General features: G+C 40.1%; 1 protein-coding gene across 1 annotated transcript; it reads right to left on the bottom strand.

Moving 5' to 3' along the window:
- Positions 1-6,550: 6,550 nt before the first annotated feature.
- On the bottom strand, positions 6,551-18,350 carry LOC135094965 (uncharacterized). Its single transcript, XM_063995513.1, has 5 exons — positions 16,321-18,350; positions 13,006-13,072; positions 11,490-11,615; positions 8,433-8,568; positions 6,551-8,212 (listed from the first exon to the last, which is right to left on the bottom strand). Exons 1-5 carry the CDS (start codon positions 16,783-16,785, stop codon positions 7,972-7,974), a joined length of 1,035 nt encoding a protein of 344 aa, XP_063851583.1. The 5' UTR covers positions 16,786-18,350; the 3' UTR covers positions 6,551-7,971.
- Between the last annotated feature and the right edge of the window lie 1,215 nt (positions 18,351-19,565).

The raw sequence follows: 19,565 nt of genomic DNA, 5'->3' as shown, positions 1-19,565 counted from the left end.
ATAGGTAGTATGAAGTAGTTAGAGTGTGGAAAAGAGGAAGGAACAAGCCCAGAATTGTCCAAGATAGAGTTTTAGCAAAAGTTTGAGCAAAGAGTTCAGCTTTAGAAATAGATGTGATAGCAGTGGTGCCATCTGGTTGAAATACAGGAGGGAAAGAAGAAGAAGCAAAGTTATTAGAGATATTTTTGGCTAGATGCCAGAAGCCATGAGGAGAGTTAGATCTTGAAAGATTTTGACATTTTTTGTAAATGAAGGAGTTTATGGCTAGCTGGAGAACAGACTTGGCATGGTTCTGGGCAGAAATATAAAATGCATGAGATTCTGGTGATGGAAGGCTTAAGTATGTTTTGTGGTCCACCTCTCTATCATGTACACCATGAACACAAGCTGTGTTAAACCAAGTTTTGGAAGGTTTAGGTCGAGAAAAAGAGTGAGAATTGTATGCCTCCATGCCAGAAACTATCACCTCTGTTATGCATTCAGCACACAAAGACAGGTCTCTGACATGGGAGCAGTAGTCATTCCAAGGAAAATCAGCAAAATACCTCCTCAGGTTCGGTAAACTAACAGAGGCAAAACGCCAGAGGCACCTTCGCTTAGGGGTATCATGAAGACGGATTGGAGCAACAGGACAAGATACAGGTATGAGATTGTGGTCGGAGGTGCCCAACGGAGAAGAGAGGGTGACAGCATAAGCAGAAGGATTAGAGGTTACGAAAAGGTCAAGAATAGGCATATCTCCAAGACAGTCAGGAATGGAAGTAGGGTGCTGCACCAATTGCTCTAGGTCATGGAGGATAGCAAAGCTGAAGGCTAGTTCACCAGGATGATCAGTGAAGGTAGAGAAAAACCAAAGCTGGTAGTGAACATCAAAGTCTCCAAGAATGGAGATCTCTGCAAAAAGGAAGAGAGCCAGAATGTGCTCTACTTTGGAAGTTAAGTAGTCAAAGAATTTCTTATAGTCAGAGGAGTTAGGTGAGAGATAAATTTAGTTTGAGAGTGACTCTGTAGTCATAGCCAGATGGTGGAAAACTCTGAAGATTCAAGAGCATGGGCAAGAGAGCAGGTTAAGTCGGTGCGCACATAAACACAATATCCAGCTTTGGATCGAAAATGAAGATAGAGAAAGTAGGAGGGAACAGAAAAGGAGCTACTGTCAGTTGCCTCAGACACCTGAGTTTCAGTGAGGAAAAGAAGACACGGTTTAGAAGAGGAGAGGTGGTGTTTTACAGATTGAAAATTAGATCTTAGACCACGAATGTTGCAGAAGTTAATTAAGAAAAAGTTGAGGGGGGTGTCAAGACATTTAGGGTTGTTGTCAGAAGGGCAGTCCGACCTGGGGACACTTGTGGTCCCTTCCCTAGATGGGGACTTCGAGGCTAGGGAAGGAGTCGCAATGAATTTTGAAATTTTGAGTGAAGGGTGTGTGTGTTATTAGATGCTTGTAGTTTTGTGTGGAGGAAGAGAGTTGTTGTGAGACACAAAAGGAAACGTTCAGTAAGGTCACAGCTGGGTTTAATGATAATTTCACAGCACCCTCTGATCCAGTGCTTTAGACCTCACTGGGAGTAATTATCATTTTGGCAGATGCCTACTGCCTCCTCTTTATAAATAAATGATAAAATAAAATATAGAGATTGTATTAATTTAAAAAAAAGAAGGAAGGACACATGAAGATAACAAGGAGATGAGTGAAATTATGATTGAGAGTTTTAAATTCATACCTAAAATGGAAGCAGATTTTGTAGTGCCTATAAGTGGAGTATCAAATGAAGGGTTATATGAATTAAGTTGGAAAGTATGAAATCTACAAGCTATTGAGTGATTTAGATGTTAGAAAAGCAATGGGACCAGATGGTGTGTCTGCATGGGTATTGAAAGAATGTAGAGACCAACTGATGGAGTCAATCTGGAATGTGGTAAATTGTTCATTGAAGAAAGGAAGAGTGCCTAAAAATGGAAAAGAGGCACCTATAAAGGTGACAAACTGGAGCCACTTAATTATAGGCCAGTATCATTAACTAGTGTCATAGGTAAACTCTGTGAAATTGTAATAGAAAACAAATGGGTGCAGTATTTGGAAGAAAATGAGGTAATTACAGATAAACAATTTGGATTTGGAGAAAAAAGATTGTGTGTTGTAAATCTGCTGAGCTTTTATACTAGAGTGATGGATGGGTGGAGGCTGTATATATATATATATATATATATATATATATATATATATATATATATATATATATATATATATATATATATATATATATATACCTTGAGAGAGTCATACTTAATTCTGCCGCCGTTCACCGGCGCTTGTTTACCAAGCAGCCGGCACCGGTGGCAAGAATTACCCCTTTGGAGGGGACGATAGGGTAGCGGGCTAAAGCCAGCACTACTCACGCCTACCGTCTTCAACGGCACAGGCGATGCGAAACCTACCTGCCGAGGTCGCCCCCGACAGGATTCCGGTTCTGAGGACGCCACCCTCAGCCAGACGGTTGGCTACCTGAGCTACTAGGCCCACCGCAGCATGACAAACCGTTCGCAGACTACGAGCTCTGCTAGGACGCTCTGGGTCCGAGAGGACGTGCACGGGGGCTCTATGCACGCCCCTCGGACCCGAGGGGGACTGGGACCGCATCCACCCCGTGTACCCCATTTCAAAGCCATGAACCCGCTGGCCCTTGGGGGCAGGAAGAGCGCTACCCCCCCAAACCAGCGGGCCGTCATCCCGGAAACGCCAGAGTGACTACCGCTGTCGAGGGTTAGTGGGTTTAGCCCACCGACTCAGCAAATCACCCTGACGGCCCACCACCCAACGAGGTAGAGAACTCGAAGGAGCAGAAAGGACTCCGGACCAGTGAAGCTGTTCTGGGCTCCGAAGCCTGGCGGAGCCCCATTACTCTATGAACATTTATTGAGAAGGGAGGATGGAATATTTGTCCAACTCCCCGCCCCACATTCATCTCGCGGGGTAAGCACTTTAGCCGTAGGCCCAATCCCTCGGGCTTGTGCCTACGTTACCAGCGGGCGCCACTAGGAGGCAGGCTTCCCCTGTAACTAAGTCTCAAAGAGGATTTTCACGTCACTCGGGGAGTCACGGCATGACACCATCCCGGGACCTCAGAGAGTCATAGTTACTCCCGCCAGGAGGAGGCAGTAGACACCTGCCGAAACGATAATTACTCCCAGTGAGGTCTAAAGCACTGTTCAGGGGGTGCTGTGAACTTATTATTAAACCCAGCTGTGATCTCACTGAACGTTTCCCTTTGTGTCTCACAACACAAGGGGGTAGTCACAGCCTGCCCTCTAAAGACAACTCTCTTCCTCCACACAAAACTACAAGCACCTAATAACACACACACCCTTCACTCAAAAAATTTTTAAATCATGGCGACTCCTACACCAGCCTCGGAGTCCCCATCTGGGGAGGGGACCATAAATGTCCCCAGGTCGGACTGCCTTTCCGTCGACGACCCTAAGTGTCTTGACACCCCCCTCAACTTTTTCTTCATTAACTTCTGCAACATTCGCGGTCTAAGATCTAATTTTCAATCTGTAGAACACCACCTCTCCTCTTCTAAACCTCATCTTCTTTTCCTCACTGAAACTCAGGTGTCTGAGGCAACTGACAGTAGCCCCTTTTCTGTTCCCTCCTACTTTCTCTATCCTCATTTTCGATCCAAAGCTGGATGCTGCGTTTATGTGCGCAATGACTTAACCTGCTCTCGTGCCCACGCTCTTGAATCTTCCGAGTTTTCCACCATCTGGCTACGACTACAGAGTCATTCTCATACTAAATTTATCTGTGCTGTATACCTCTCTCCTAACTCCTCTGACTATAAGAAATTCTTTGACTACTTAACTTCCAAAGTGGAGCACATTCTGACCCTCTTCCCTTTTGCAGAGATCTCCATTCTTGGAGACTTCAATGTTCACCACCATCCTGACCATCCTGGTGAACTAGCCTACAACTTTGCTATCCTCCATGACCTAGAGCAATTGGTGCAACACCCTACTCGTATTCCTGACCGTCTTGGAGATACGCCCAACATTCTTGACCTTTTCCTGACCTCTAATCCTTCTGCTTATGCTGTCACCCTTTCTTCTCCGTTGGGCTCCTCCGATCACAATCTCATATCTTTATCTTGTCCTATCACTCCAATCCCTCCTCAGGATCCCCCTAAGCGAAGGTGCCTCTGGCGTTTTGCCTCTGCTAGTTGGGGGGACCTGAGGAGGTATTTTGCTGATTTTCCTTGGAATGACTACTGCTTCCGTGTCAGAGACCCATCTTTGTGTGCTGAGCGCATAACAGAGGTGATAGTGTCTGGCATGGAGGGGTACATTCCTCACTCTTTTTCTCGTCCTAAACCTTCTAAACCTTGGTTTAACACAGCTTGTTCTCGTGCTATACATGATAGAGAGGTGGCCCACAAAAGGTACTTAAGCCTTCCTTCACCAGAATCTCATGCACTTTATATTTCTGCCCGGAACCATGCCAAGTCTGTTCTCCAACTAGCCAAAAACTCCTTCATTAACAGAAAATGTCAAAACCTTTCAAGATCTAACTCCCCTCATGATTTCTGGCATCTAGCCAAAAATATCTCCAATAACTTTGCTTCTTCTTCTTTCCCTCCTCTACCTCAACCAGATGGCACCACTGCTATCACATCTATTTCTAAAGCTGAACTCTTTGCTCAAACCTTTGCTAAAAACTCTACCTTGGACGATTCTGGGCTTGTTCCTCCCTCTCCTCCACCCTCTGACTACTTCATGCCACGTATTAAAATTTTTCGTAATGATGTTTTCCATGCCCTCGCTGGCCTAAACCCTCGGAAGGCTTATGGACCTGATGGGGTCCCTCCTATTGTTCTCCGAAACTGTGCCTCCGTGCTTGCACCTTGCCTAGTCAAACTCTTTCAGCTCTGTCTGTCAACATCTACCTTTCCTTCTTGCTGGAAGTTTGCCTACATTCAACCTGTTCCTAAAGAGGGTGACCGCTCTAATCCCTCAAACTACCGTCCTATTGCTTTAGTTTCCTGCTTATCTAAAGTTTTTGAATCTATCCTCAACAGGAAGATTCTTAAACATCTATCACTTCACAACCTTCTATCTGATCGCCAGTATGGGTTCCGTCAAGGCCGCTCTACTGGTGATCTTCTGGCTTTCCTTACTGAGTCTTGGTCATCCTCTTTTAGAGACTTTGGTGAAACTTTTGCTGTTGCCTTGGACATATCAAAAGCCTTTGATAGAGTCTGGCACAAAGCTTTGATTTCCAAACTACCCTCCTACGGTTTCTATCCTTCTCTCTGTAACTTCATCTCAAGTTTCCTTTCTGACCGTTCTATTGCTGCTGTGGTAGACGGTCACTGTTCTTCTCCTAAATCTATTAACAGTGGTGTTCCTCAGGGTTCTGTTCTGTCACCCACTCTCTTCTTATTATTCATTAATGATCTTCTAAACCAAACTTCTTGTCCTATCCACTCCTATGCTGATGATACCACCCTGCACTTTTCCACGTCTTTTCATAGACGTCCAACCCTTCAGGAGGTAAACATATCACGCAGGGAAGCCACAGAACGCCTGACTTCTGATCTTTCTAAAATTTTTGATTGGGGCAGAGCAAACTTGGTATTGTTCAATGCCTCAAAAACTCAATTCCTCCATCTATCAACTCGACACAATCTTCCAGACAACTATCCCCTCTTCTTCAATGACACTCAACTGTCCCCCTCTTCTACACTGAACATCCTCGGTCTGTCCTTTACTTATAATCTGAACTGGAAACTTCACATCTCATCTCTAGCTAAAACAGCTTCTATGAAGTTAGGTGTTCTGAGACGTCTCCGCCAGTTTTTCTCACCCCCCCAGCTGCTAACTCTGTACAAGGGCCTTATCCGTCCATGTATGGAGTATGCTTCACATGTCTGGGGGGGTTCCACTCATACTGCTGTTCTAGACAGGGTGGAATCAAAAGCTTTTCGTCTCATCAACTCCTCTCCTCTAACTGACTGTCTTCAGCCCCTCTCTCACCGCCGCAATGTTGCATATCTAGCTGTCTTCTACCGCTATTTTCATGCCAACTGCTCTTCTGATCTTGCTAACTGCATGCCTCCCCTCCTCCCGCGGCCTCGCTGCACAAGACTTTCTTCTTTCTCTCACTCCTATTTTGTCCACCTCTCTAACGCAAGAGTTAACCAGTATTCTCAATCATTCATCCCTTTCTCTGGTAAACTCTGGAACTCCTTGCCTGCTTCTGTATTTCCACCTTCCTATGACTTGAATTCCTTCAAGAGGGAGGTTTCAAGACACTTATCCACCAATTTTTGACCACTGCTTTGACCCTTTTAAGGGACTGGCATTTCAGTGGGCATTTTTTTTTTATTAGATTTTTGTTGCCCTTGGCCAGTATCCTTCCTACATAAAAAAAAAAATATATATATATATATATATTTGACACAGTTCCACATATGAGCCTAGTGTGGAGACTGAAAAATATAGGAGGATTAAAAGGCAACATATTAAGTTGGATGCAAGATTATTTGAAGGATAGACAAATGAGGACAATAATCAATGTAATTTCAAGCTGGGGTGGGATAACAAGTGAATTACCATAAGAATATCTTTATTAGCACCAATTATGTTTCACATTTACATGAATGATATACAGAAAGAATTAAATAGCTATATGTCTGCTATATGCAGACATTAATATGTCTGCTGCATGCAGACATTAATATGTCTGCTGTATGCAGACATTAATATGTCTGCTGTATGCAAAGATGTTATGAGCTATAAAGGGCCAGGAGGATTGTAAGGAACTACAGAGAGATTTGGATAAAATTCATGCTTGAAACCTAAAGTGGAAACCTGAATTTAATCCAAAGAAATGATATGTGTTGGAAATAGGAAAAAGTACAAGGAGACCTATATGGTACTATAAAATGGGTGAAAATATGATGATGAAAAGTAATAAAGAAAAGGATTTGGGGACACAGTCACCATAAGAACATATAAGTTGGATATTTGGTTCCACATATAGGATGTTAAGTAACATTAAGAGTGGCTTTCACCTACATGGACATGGATATGATGAAAAAATAAATAAATAAATAAACAATAATTATAAACATGATACATCTGATACACCCAAGTTGGACTATGCTTCATGGTCTCCACATAGGAAGAATATGAGGAAATTGGAAAGAATACAAATGACAGCAACGACATGGTGCCAGAATTGAAGGAAAAGACTTAGGAAGAGCAACTGGAAGAAATGAGAGACTTGATAACAATGTACAAATTAAATAAACTGTATGGAAAAGGTAGACAGACAAGTTTTGGAGATGCATATGGATGAGAGGACAAGATGTACAAGAGGACATAAAATAAAAAAAAATAAAAAAGATTAAGAAGAGTAAATGTCTCAATGACACTAAGAAATACATTTCCCATATTGAAGCACTGATCTCTGGAATAGCTTTAGTGAGGAGGTGGTTACAATTGTTGTCACCAAATTTAAAGAGAAATTAGATAAATGCAGGTATGGAGATGTCAAATGAGCTTTAGCTTGGACCCTGTACAATATAACTAGGTAACCCCTCTCCTCACTGACACACACACCAGAAAAAAATAAAGTAATAAATAAATAAATAAAGAAAGAAAGAAATAAAGAAAGAAATAAAGAAGTAAATAAATAAATAAATAGGTAAATGAATAAATAAAAAAATAATAATAATACCACCAATTAAATAGTTAGTAAAACAGAAAATGTTGTAAGTAAAGGATAAAGTCATAGACAATAACAATAGGAATAATAGTGCCTGCTTTGTGGGAATGGCAGTGTAGTGTTCAGACAGTATAGGGATGAGGGGGTAAGCCAGCAAACCACTGTGGTACTGAGGTTACCTGATTAATGCCTTCCCACATTAAGGGATGGCACCAACAACGCACTATTTCTATACCATTTTTTTAATCACAAAGAAGACACACCAATGCCAAGAACAAATTCAGAAAAGAGAAAAAGCCCATTAGTTCTCTCCCAAAGAGAAGAGGAAAGAATTCCAAAGTAAGAACCCATTCAGATTCAGAGACCTGGTAACAGCAAAAACTGAGAAGCACTTCACTACTCTTGTGACACAACTGAAGGTGACTTGTACACATAACCTGGCCTCTTGAAATGGTGTAGTCAGGGTTGCTGATGACTTCCACACTGGAAACCAAAAGCAACTGAAGTTCCCAACAAAAAAATCATTAACCCTCTCACTCCTGCATCATTTTTCCCATAATTATCAATAACTTTTCTATGCTACAGTCTATTAAATAGTTATGTGGCCAAGAGGAGTCAAATGAGCAAAGGATGACCACAGGTACAAAATGGTTAACTAACCACTCAAAAGACTGCAAGAAAAGTAAGCCTGCAAGACACGTACTGGACCCAGGCCTGGTAAAACTTGGTCAACACCTGTGTCAGCTTCTGCCACCGCTGCAGATCCCAGGTGTGAGCAGGGTAGTCCAGCATTGCCACAAGCAGCGACAGGCATCTCATCAGCACCTCCATCTTCCCTGCTGCAGATGAACTTAACGTTACTCTAAGCATCCCCTTAAGACTGGCACCCCATCAGCTTAAGGTCTTAAGCTTAATGTCACACACACACACACACACACACACACACACACATGAAAAAATATGATAAACTATACATTACATAGGACAATGAACACTGGTCCACACAGACACAGACATACACACACACAAAATAGCATAGAGGAAATGATAAGCAAAAATAACAAAGTGCTCTTAGTAGAAGATCAACACTGAAGGAATTAACTAGGAGATGGAAGTGAAAAAAAATGTTGGGTCATGGAGGGAAGAACTTATGATAAGAATTTATGATGGTGAATACAATGAAACAGTGGGTGAATGAACCTACAAGATGCAGAGGAGAAGAAGAACCATCACATTTGGACTTAGTGTTTACAAAACTCCAGAAAGTACACCAAATATACATTGTCTGAGTCCAATGGGAAGAAGTGATCATGTGACAACAGAAATATTGCTACAGAAGGAAACAGTGTTGCACAGAAATTAACACTTTAGAAATGGGAGACAGAACTATGCTAAGGCAAACTTTGCAGGTCTTACTAAATTTTATAGAAAAATAACTGGAAAGAACTATTTGAAGGTAAAGTAGTCCAAGAAAAATATGAGATATTTTTCAGCAACTATAGAGTGGGGTGCAACAGTTTGTACCAAGTTATAAAGTGAAAATTGGGAAGAATGAATGGTATAATGCTAGGTGAGTAGAACCAGAAAAAAGGAAAAGGACAGGGCATAGAGGAAAATTATGAGAAAACTGAGCAGAAATATTAGGGAAGAATACAGAAAGGTAAAGAATGAATATGGTATAATAAGAAGTGAAGAAGAAAGAAGTTTTGAAAATGACAGAGTAAGAAAATGCAAGGAAGAGCCCAAACTCTTCTACAGATATGTAAATGGACAAAATGAAACAGGGATGACATAAACAAGTCAAAAAGAGAAGGAAGAACTTATGAAACTACTCAGATGAGTGAACTAATGAATGAGAGTTTTCAATCTGTGTTTACAAAGGAAACTGATTTTGTGGCACCAAAAGTGGTATCACAATGAGGAAATACAGGAGATACAAGTAAAGAGACAAGAAATTAAGAAACTGCTGGAAGAGCTGGATGTTATAAAAGTTATGGGACTATATCAAGTAAATGGATGGATATTAAAGAATGCAGAGAACAAATGGAGGAACCCATATGGGATATAATTAACAGTTCATTGAAAGAAGGAAAAGTACCAAAGAAATGGAAAAGAGCTAACATAATCCCAAAATACAAAGGGGGAAATAAAATGGAACCATTAAATTACAGACCAGTGTCACTAACAAGTATTGTAAGCAAGCTTTGTTAAATAGTAATTAAAGATAGATGGGTGCAATATTTAGAAGATGAAAATATAATTACAGAAAAGCAATTTGGATTCAGGAAAGGGAGATCCTGTATCAGAAATCAACTGAGCTTCTATATGAAAGTAACAGATGGAGTGCACGACAGGGACAGATGGGGTGATGTGGTATACCTGGATCTCAAAAGAAAGCATTCAATAAAGTTCCCCACACAAGTCTTATGTGAAAGTTAGAAAATGGAGGAGGACTAAAGGGAGCAACATAAAGATGGATAGGTGATTATTTACAAGGAAGGGAAATGAGAATACTAATCAGAGACACTAATTCAAGTTTGTGCGATGTAACAAGTGGGGTACTGCAAGCATCTGCAAGCAACCCATTTTGTTACAAATATATATAAATGATATGACAAATGATCTAAGTAATTATATAAAGCTTTCTGCTGATGATGCAAAAATAATGAAAATAATTATGGATGAAAATGACTGCAAGGAGTTACAAAAGGATATTGACAAGATACATGCATTGAGCCAAAGATGGAAACTAGAATTTAATGCCAGAAAATGCCATGAGTTAGAGATAGGAAAAAGTAGAAAGAGGCCTTTATGGAATTACAAAATGGGAGAAATAATAATGAAAAGTAATGAAGAAAAGATTTTGGAGTAATGATCCAGGACATACTATCACCTGGAAGCCACATAAAATTGATATTCAGCCCTACATACAGCTTGTTAACCAACATTAGGGTGGCATTTAACTATTTAGATAAAGAAATTATGAAGAAAATTATAGCAAGCATGATATGAATATGGAGCAGTAGTTTGGGCTCTATACAGAAAAAAAAGATATATGGAAACTGGAGAAACTGTTTCCTCTGGAAACAGAGGAAAGTGACAAAGATGGTACCAGAATTGAAAGACTCAAGCTATGAAGAAAGACTTGAAGAGATGGGTTTATCAACACACAAGAGAGAAAGAGGAGAAAGAGGACACCTGATAACAATGTACAAATTAGTAAACAATATAGAAAGAATAGACAGAAATTACTTGGTACACCAGATGGAGGAAGGAGAGAAACAGACGAGGGGGCATGGGAAGAAAATAAAGAAGAATGGATGTTCAAGTGACATCAAGAAATACAGTTTCCTGTACAGAATTACTGAAATCTGAATGATTTAAAGGAAGAGGTGGTTGCAGAAAGCAGTGCACATGTTTCAAGAATAACTGGATAAATATGGTTATGGAAACAAGACAAAATGAGCTTTGGCTCGTGCCCTGTACAATACAACTAGTAAATACACAAATTATCTCAACTGCCTGAACATTCCATTACCATTACTGTTCTTCACATTCGTTTCATTTAGAAGATAACCTTTACAACTAACACACATCATGCTTTAAAGAATATGCCAATGAATAATACTAAGCCATATTTAGGTGTATCTGTAAAATGACTGAAGCAACCAATACCAACAAAAGTTCATAAGTGTAGCATAAGGAAACTGCAAAGAACAGAATATCCCTACCAGCTGCCAAGAAACACCACAGCACTCACTTGTCCTCAATGTGCAGGAGGCATTTGTGGGACCTGGACACTCATCACTGCTTTCTTGGCCACTGTCACTCTCAGCACTCCTCATCCACATCACAGCCCTCTCTAGTGCCGGCCCTCTATGCTCCACTGTGAGGCAAGACACAAAGCTATTCATACAGACAAACATGTAATACAGCTGCACCTACTTCTTAGGGATTGACACTTTCAGGCTTACGGGCTTCTTGCAGCTTAAGCTATATTCTTAATGACTACTGAAGAACCATTTTTATTTTTAACTCCACTTTGATGACATGGCTGGATATTCAAATATAATAAGAAGGTTTTAATCACACTCTATTTGGAAGAGAAGTGAAAGAAATAAAATATGAGAAAGTACAACACAAAAACTCATTGGATGCAAATGCAAAATATTACTTCATTTTCCAGCATTGAAGAAGCACAAGCATAATTATAAGATAAATCTTAATTTTGGCTGGCCCATCAGTATACACTGGTTTATCCTTGTCCCTTCATAATGAGACTCTTCTCTACTCCACACCTGCTCCAATCCTGAGACCACAGCAGATGCAGGCTACTTCCTACAGAGTGCCCTGCACTCTCAGTCCATATGCCAATGGGCCACTCCATGTGTGTCTACATCCCCTCCCAGTGGTCAAGGAAACCATGTCATTTTCATGCACTTCCCCTTCACTCTCCATTCACCTCTATCAGACAAAATCACTCTTGCTTGCTGCTGTCATTCCTCTCTCATTCAGTGCTCTCTTCATGCAGTTCATTCACTCCAGACATGATCTATCTCTTAACCTTTCACGGAGCACATCTGACTTCACTTTTATCTTTATTAGTTTTCTGTCCTCCATTCTCTCCACTGAATTCCTCACACTTCCACCCCTAAGCCCATTTGACAGTACACATCACTTAATAACTATTCAGGTATTGGTTATAGCATTTTCATGCACATGAATCAAGGAAATTTAGAGACACACTTTGACAAGTTATCAAGGTAAGCTAAGTTACAGAACTTACTTTAATACTACCAAATACCACCAGTGACTTCCTCCATCACCAATACTGGCCATTGTTAGTAAAACTAATCACTATTAATCACCAACACAAAAACTGTGAATCATCACCATTAATATTATCAATCTGCACTGCTGACACTTCCGATTACTGCCCCTAACACAAAGCTGTCAGGACTGGTTAAGCAATACACACCATCACTGCCAATGCTTCTAAACAAGTGTGGTGGCAAAAATGTGGTGTCATCAGCAGCACATGGCTACTGTGGAAACAGGCTTGCTTACTATGTACTGAATAAATATATCATATAGTGCAGGGAAATATTCCTGGATGAAAAAAAATACATATATAAATAAAACACTACATATTTAGAAAATGTGATATATGTGATAGCTTATAAAAACATAGAGTAAATGACATTCAGAGGTGTTCTCTGATGCAGCACACTGAACCAATGAGAGGAACTAATGAAGAAATGAAGCAGTGGACTTACAACTGTGAAGGTAGAGGTTCACTTGCTCCAGCACCATGGGGTCATCAGGACATGCTCTGCTGATGCACTGTTGGCAAGACACTAGTTTCAATGCATGAAGGAGTTATTTGGGCTCCAAATATTTTGGTATTCATCACAACAAGGGGAGGGCAATGTCTGGCATGACACAAAACCGAGCAGGAATTATCCCCAAGTTTAGGGTAACTGGGATGGAGATACTGCATGCGTTTCTGTCTCAGGCAGCACTGACAACAGCTTTTCCATCTGTTATCCTAACCCTGGGGACATTTTCAGCTCCACTGTGTAGTCATGCCAAACATTGCCTTCACCTTGCCATGATGTGTACTAAAATTTTTGGAGTTAACTGTACAAGATTATACATATATATACACACACACATACACACACACACACACACACACACACACACACACACACACACACACACACACACACACACACACACAGAGGGTGTTCAATTTATGAGCAAGTTATGTTCTGGAAGGCTGCACTTAAGTCGTTTTGCTCAAAACTCATAATAATTTTTCTATAAAAAAAAAAACATATGTTCCACAATGTAATGCTTACTTACTTGATACTTGATACCATGTGAGAGAGAGAGAGAGAGAGAGAGAGAGAGAGAGAGAGAGAGAGAGAGAGAGAGAGAGAGAGAGAGAGAGAGAGAGAGAGAGAGAGAGAGAGAGAGAGAGAGAGAGTACTTTGCTTTGTGGGTGATGTGATACTACTGAATAGTGATAGGCTTGAGGCTTCTGCCAAATGCAAGACTCAGATTTGCCAGGCATATGACCTGGGTTAAAATGAAACGCCTCTCTCTCTCTCTCTCTCTCTCTCTCTCTCTCTCTCTCTCTCTCTCTCTCTCTCATACACATTTTTTCCTTTCTTGCTCTCTCTTTCTTTCTTGGGTTGTACAAGCCTTTATTCATATAATTTATTAAGCTGGCTGACTGAAAGCTGACTGAAAGCATGACAGGTATGTCTGCCTATTTATAGACAATGTAATGGAGAAGGCTTTCTACACCAAGCAGCACAACAGTCCCATCTTTATGTCTCTCTTAGGCCAACTGGCAGAGGTCTCTATACAGTGGAATCTCAAGCCATACTCACTGTGGTGCAATACAATAAATTTTTAAATTAAACAAATTTTAAACTAGCGTCTCAGAATAAACTGCTAAAAGGCCTGTGTCCTGGGGTGGTGGGTGGTCCTTTGCTATCATGATGCACTGTGGGTAGTGGCAAAGCAGCGTACTAGTTAGATATGGGGCGTAATGCCAAATTTGAACTTTTGGTTAGCAAAGGTAACAATATGAAGAGCACAATTTCATTTTATGAATAGACTGCTTGCATTTCTGAACATTTGTAACTTGTCACCTTGTGACTCAGACACCCTCTGTATATATATATATATATATATATATATATATATATATATATATATATATATATATATATATATATATATATATATATATATATATATATATATATATATATATATATATATATATATATATATATACTCGTATATATATATATATATATATATATATATATATATATATATATATATATATATATATATATATATATATATATATATATATATATATATATATATATATATATATATATATATATATATATATATATATATATTGTTGTGCACAGCGACATAAAGTGATGTAGAAAGATGAATGAAGAAAGGATGAGAAATAAGAATGAAAGAAGGAAGGAGGGAGAGAGAGAGAGAGAGAGAGAGAGAGAGAGAGAGAGAGAGAGAGAGAGAGAGAGAGAGAGAGAGAGAGAGAGAGAGAGAGAGAGAGAGAGAGAGAGAGAGAGAGAGAGAGAGAGAGAGAGAGAGAGAGAGAGAGAGAGAGAGAGAGATGAGAAGAAAGGATGGGAATGAAAATTTGACACATCTCTGATGGGTAGCCTAGTCCACAGATCTTAGTGTTAAATTTACCTGCATAGATGTCTCTTATATTCCTAACTTAAATTTCCTTATTTCCCATTGTTCATTCAATTTAAGTCTCACCCAGCATTTAGTAGAAGAGTTGGTTTTTGACAATGAAGTTGCTTTATGGGGATAATTGAGTAATTACCAGCCATATGTCCCATCCTATCTAAGTAGCTTTAGGAGTCTCCACTTCAGTCTGCCAGTGAGTGTAGTTATTTGTAACACACTGATATTGGGGGACGTGACTCCTTGGCAGTGCTAAAGCCAAGTACTTTGTGATACAGTGAGAGGTGAATTACTCTCCTGTTTGTTTGTGGACACCTGTCAGTATTCGTGTCCCTTTGTGTTCTTCTTTTGTGTTAAATGCTACTGCTGACTGAGGCTGTTCAGCCACAGAGGGCTTAAGTGAAGAGCTGTGTAATGAACTTTACTCTCTCCTCAGGCCCTGACAAGGCCTGCCATCCAGGAGGCTGTAAATGACATTACTTGGCTAGAGGCTGTAACATGCTGTTGGACAGTGGGTGGCTTTGATATGAGGGCAGTAGTCCAACAGAGCTACTTCAACCCTATACGTGTTGTCACTTGTTATAATTGTCTTTTCCCTAGAATGTGGCTGGTGACTCTTACTCAGCTGTTGGAACTGATTGTTGTATTATATCTTTGTCTGTGGGTGGGATAAACAGACTGGTGACCTCAGTTGTTTAATTCATTACAGGAGGCCAGAAGGACCCAGTGGAGGTAAATTAGGCTCTGCATTATACTGCACATTAAGTGGCAGTACAAGTAGGTGAGAAGGGGAGCATAACCTGCTATTATGAGCATCTGCAAGAGACCAGAAGGATCTTGTAACCCACTTTAGGCTTTGCACCAAGTCACACAGATGGTGACTTGGGGGAAGCTAGCCCAGCTTGAGGCAGCTGTAAATGGGACATGAATCTGTGGTTGTAACTATATATATATATATATATATATATATATATATATATATATATATATATATATATATATATATATATATATATATATATATATATATATATATATATATATATATATATATATATATATGATTTAACACAGGTAATCAGCTATGTGATTGAATTAGGGTCCTGAAGATGCAATCATACAGCAAATGATCATATAGCCAAGTTAAGAATGAGTGGGGTAAAATAGGGATGCATTCCAAGACCTGTATGAATGTGCCCTAATTGTCTCTAAAACCCATAAAAACCATGAAATATCATATGTAAATAGTTATTGCCTAAAGTAATAAAACATGTTACTTTAATAAAACAAACACAAGAAAAAAGCAATAAAATAAAAATAATTTTTCTACTTACTCTCAATGTAGTGAGTAAGTGTGGTGGTCGTCTTTGCCATGAGCATAGTGCAAGCTTCACCTGCTTTTCTGATGCAGTATTCTTGAGGACGATGGAGACAGATGACTGGGCCAAATCAAGCAAGCATACGAAGGCATTCATCCCTTCTCCTCCAGTATGCTGCCTCAGAATCACCAATTTCATCTCAAGATTGATGCTTGTCCTTGCTCTCTTGGCCTTGGTAAGGCAGTCAGTGGAGCCAGCAGGACATTTGGAAACCATGGTTGGTAATATAAAGTCACTGATGTTGTATATCACTGGTAAATCTTTGGCACTTCCAAACACAACACAGTTGGTGAACACAAGTGCTGGAAACACTGGCTGTTGGAACATCATGGTGCTATGATCATTCACCCAAATAAATGCCACTACACTTGTTTGCAGAGAGGGTGAATGTGCACTTGGGCAATCATAAAAGTGGAGCATAACAGATCATTTAGCGGGTAAGTGAGGCACATCCTCACACCACTCATCACACCATTTCACATCACAGTCTTTACATTGGCATCAGTTGCACAGCTTATTTTTCTACTTGTTTCACCATTCTTATAAAACTTTATAGCTTGAACTTTCATCATGACCTGTGTATTTTCTAGGCACTGCACAGCAACTAAGTATAACACTATGTTTAAGACACACACAACCATTTGGCACTGACTGTATTAGCTCTCTTGACTGTATTAGCTCTTCAATTATCACAACACACAATATAAAGTAGAAAGAGAAATTAATCACCAAAGAACCAAGAGGAGTGAGAAGATGGAAGCACCTCTAGCTCCATTAGTTACTCTTTTGTTCACTCACTTGTCACAACATAGGCAGCTTATAACAAAATGTGAAATAAAAAGAACTAAGAGAAGTGAGAAGGCAGAAGCACCTCCAGCTCCATTAGTTGCTCTCTTGTTCATTCACTCATCACAACAAAACAAAACGAAATGTGAAGTAAAAAGAATTAAGAGAAGTGAGAAAACAGAAGCACCTTGTAAGGGATGAAACACCACTCCCACCTAAGCAAGCTGAGGAGGAGCAGGGGAACCTGGTACTCTTCCCTCTTCCACCACCTGGGAGTGTAGAAGGTCAGCTCACCAGCGCCTGTCCCAAAGCATCAAGTCATCGGCTGTTTTAGAATGTGTGGATGCTTTGAACAGCTAAACTTGTCTCAAGGCTTCAGTGTGTGTGTGTGTGTGTGTGTGTGTGTGTGTGTGTGTGTGTGTGTGTGTGTGTGTGTGTGTGTGTGTGTGTGTGTGTGTGTGTGTGTGTGTGTGTGTGTGTGTGTAGGCTTCTTGTAGCCTCTTTCCAAGGTTATTTGCAGACCCTGTAATTCCAACTCCAGCAGAACAGACTCGGTGCCAAGACTAGGCACACCTGTTCTCTCTTGGCTGTCATCTCGGTTTCCACTGCAATGAAGTGCCCTCATCCTCATTTGTCCCTAGTGACAGGTTGTATGTGTGTGTATGTTAGTGTTTTCTCTTGTCACAATGACGGAAAGGGGAAGGGTGTTGAGAAACTTCAGCGGCAGTGTCCTTGTGTAAATGTGTATTACGTATTACTCTTGTCTTTGGTATCTTGTGTGTAGTGTGTGAAGAAAGTATTGTGATTAAACTTCCACACTGCTCCCTTGTGTTTCTGTCCTATCACCCCTTTGTGGAACACCCCCTGCTTGGCTCAGATGATTCTGGGATCTGGAAAAATGGCTGGACACTTCACTATAACCTATCTTGGTTATTTCTCCCCTTACACACCTCCAGCTCCATTAGTTGCTCCGTGACTGATCCCGGCACTAGGTTCTTGTAGAAGTGGTAGGCGAGGTGATGTGCTGGAGCACGGCAAAGGTCACTCTTGTACCACTCCAACACACTGACAGCTGACTTCTGTCCATACAGCTTCTTCTCCAGCTCCAGGAATTGCAGCATGAACCAGTCACACTGCAATGACATCAATCTTATACACTCTAACTGGGTGTATCAGCCTTTTTAGCCATTTTTGCTAAAACTCATTCAATCATTTTTTAATTTTTATTGTGTCTTAATGATAAACTTAAGCTGTTCCAATATAGCTGTAAAAAAAAAAAGCTAATTTTGTCCACCTAGCATGTAAAGAATGATGTAATTATGACTTTCCAAAATTGCTTTAAATTTCGTCTGATTAAAGCAAGAATGGATACTTTAAGGTTTCATCTGATGTTTTTTTTTTTCATTTCATATGCTTGTGCAATTTTTAATAAAACTGTAAACTCGCGTGTTTTTTTTTTATTTTGTCAAAAAAGTGAGAAATTAGGGAAAAATTTGACTGGAAGATTTGGCAAAATAAAAATTCTAATCAGAATAAGACATAGAATATTAAATGGTGATCACTTTAAAAAAAGAACAAAGGTAATTGATTAAAAATTAGCAAAGTTATTAAAACACAAAGTCAAAAAAGTTGGTTTCGAGAAAACAGAGTGCAAAGGTGAGTCTCCATGATGCCGCGCTCCAACCCAACAGAAACTTTGAGGTTAGTAAATGAGTTCTCTCGAGAGATGTTTGTTACTTTTTTTTTCTTTTTTTTTTCATTAGTGGCCTGTCCATCCTGTTGTCCTTCTTCTCAAGGCCCTTGTGAAGTATGGAGGTACATGGCAGGCCAAGACAGCGATGGAAATTGCTGGTGACATAACCACCACTGTACTTCTTCTCCAGCTCCAGGAATTGCAGCATGAACCAGTCACACTGCAATGACATCAATCGCCACACCATTGTCGCCACAGCTACTACAAAGTCAAGCTTTCTTTTTTCAGCAGCTCTGAGGTGCTTCAGGCAGTGTAGCCATATGTGACTGTGGTAAGATTCATTTGGGTTCTGTGTGACTCCTTGTAGACATCTTTTCATCATTTCATCTGATGCAAGCCAAGTATACACTCTCTTCATTAATTCCAGCTGCTTAGATAGGAGGGAGAATATCTTCATCTCTCGATAGTTTGGTGGTGTTTCACGTTTTGCCACTGCAGTCTGGAAATTTGAATGAGTGTGTGAGAAACCTCTGCTTTTTAGCATATGAACAAGGAGCTAAGGCCTAAGCCTGCTGGTGTTGGTGGTAATAGTATTGCGTATGTTTCTCGCTGATTTTGATGTTTCCACCAGTGTGCTCTTTCCTTGATGAAGACCTTCTTCCTCTTCTTACATAAAGCATTTGTTTTTGGCATGATGAGGCCAAGCATAAGTATTCAGAAG

The sequence above is a fragment of the Scylla paramamosain genome, chromosome 47 (genome assembly GCF_035594125.1).
Source record: "Scylla paramamosain isolate STU-SP2022 chromosome 47, ASM3559412v1, whole genome shotgun sequence".
Classification (NCBI taxonomy): Eukaryota; Metazoa; Arthropoda; class Malacostraca; order Decapoda; family Portunidae; genus Scylla; species Scylla paramamosain.
Note: the sequence above shows the minus strand (reverse complement) of the source record. Positions and strands in the feature narration are given on the sequence as shown.

Bases quoted from the DNA above. Each gene is read 5' to 3' on its own strand.
- LOC135094965 (XM_063995513.1), bottom strand. From the start codon at position 16,785: ATGCTCCACTTTTATGATTGCCCAAGTGCACATTCACCCTCTCTGCAA. The intron at 13,073-16,320 runs GTAAGTAGAAAA...TCTTGCCAACAG, and splicing joins ACTTACTCACTACATTGAGA to TGCATCAGCAGAGCATGTCC. The intron at 11,616-13,005 runs GTAAGTCCACTG...CTTGCCTCACAG, and splicing joins GAACCTCTACCTTCACAGTT to TGGAGCATAGAGGGCCGGCA.